Here is a 339-nt window from a genome sequence, read left to right as displayed (position 1 = left end):
GGCCTGGGGGGCCGTGATGGTCAGAATGACCTCGTTCACCAGCTCCATGGGAATGTCTCCCATGACGCGGATCCGCTTGGCGTCCTCCAGCGTCAGGCTCTCGGGCAGCTTCCGCTTCTCCCCTGGGGAGTGGAGCAGAGCGGCACATCCAGCACTGGGGTGGACCCCCGAAGGTCCCGGTTCCCCCCGGCCCTACCTGGCAGGGGCTCCGGGGTGCTGGCGTCCATGCTCGCGGCACAGCTGCTGTTGCTGAGCTTCTTGCTGAAGAGCGGAGTGCTGGGCACGGCGACAGTGTTGACCGCGGCTGGAAGAGACCAGCGATGCCCGTGACTGCCCGAA

The 339-nt window shown here is 67.0% G+C and overlaps 1 protein-coding gene across 1 annotated transcript in view; it reads right to left on the bottom strand.

Moving 5' to 3' along the window:
* KAT2A (K(lysine) acetyltransferase 2A) overlaps positions 1–339 on the bottom strand; it is a gene marked incomplete at its 5' end in the record, with an annotated part of 5,781 nt that overhangs the window by 3,160 nt on the left and 2,282 nt on the right. The window contains 2 exons of the mRNA XM_010138878.1: positions 8–122; positions 197–304. Of these exons, the coding sequence (XP_010137180.1) occupies positions 8–122; positions 197–304 (223 nt within the window). The remainder of the gene's footprint in view (positions 1–7; positions 123–196; positions 305–339) is intronic.

The sequence above is a fragment of the Buceros rhinoceros genome, unplaced genomic scaffold (assembly GCF_000710305.1).
Source record: "Buceros rhinoceros silvestris isolate BGI_N320 unplaced genomic scaffold, ASM71030v1 scaffold34750, whole genome shotgun sequence".
In the NCBI taxonomy this organism is placed as follows: domain Eukaryota; kingdom Metazoa; phylum Chordata; class Aves; order Bucerotiformes; family Bucerotidae; genus Buceros; species Buceros rhinoceros.
The sequence above is the reverse complement of the archived record's forward strand: the minus strand, read 5'-3'. Positions and strand labels throughout refer to the sequence as shown.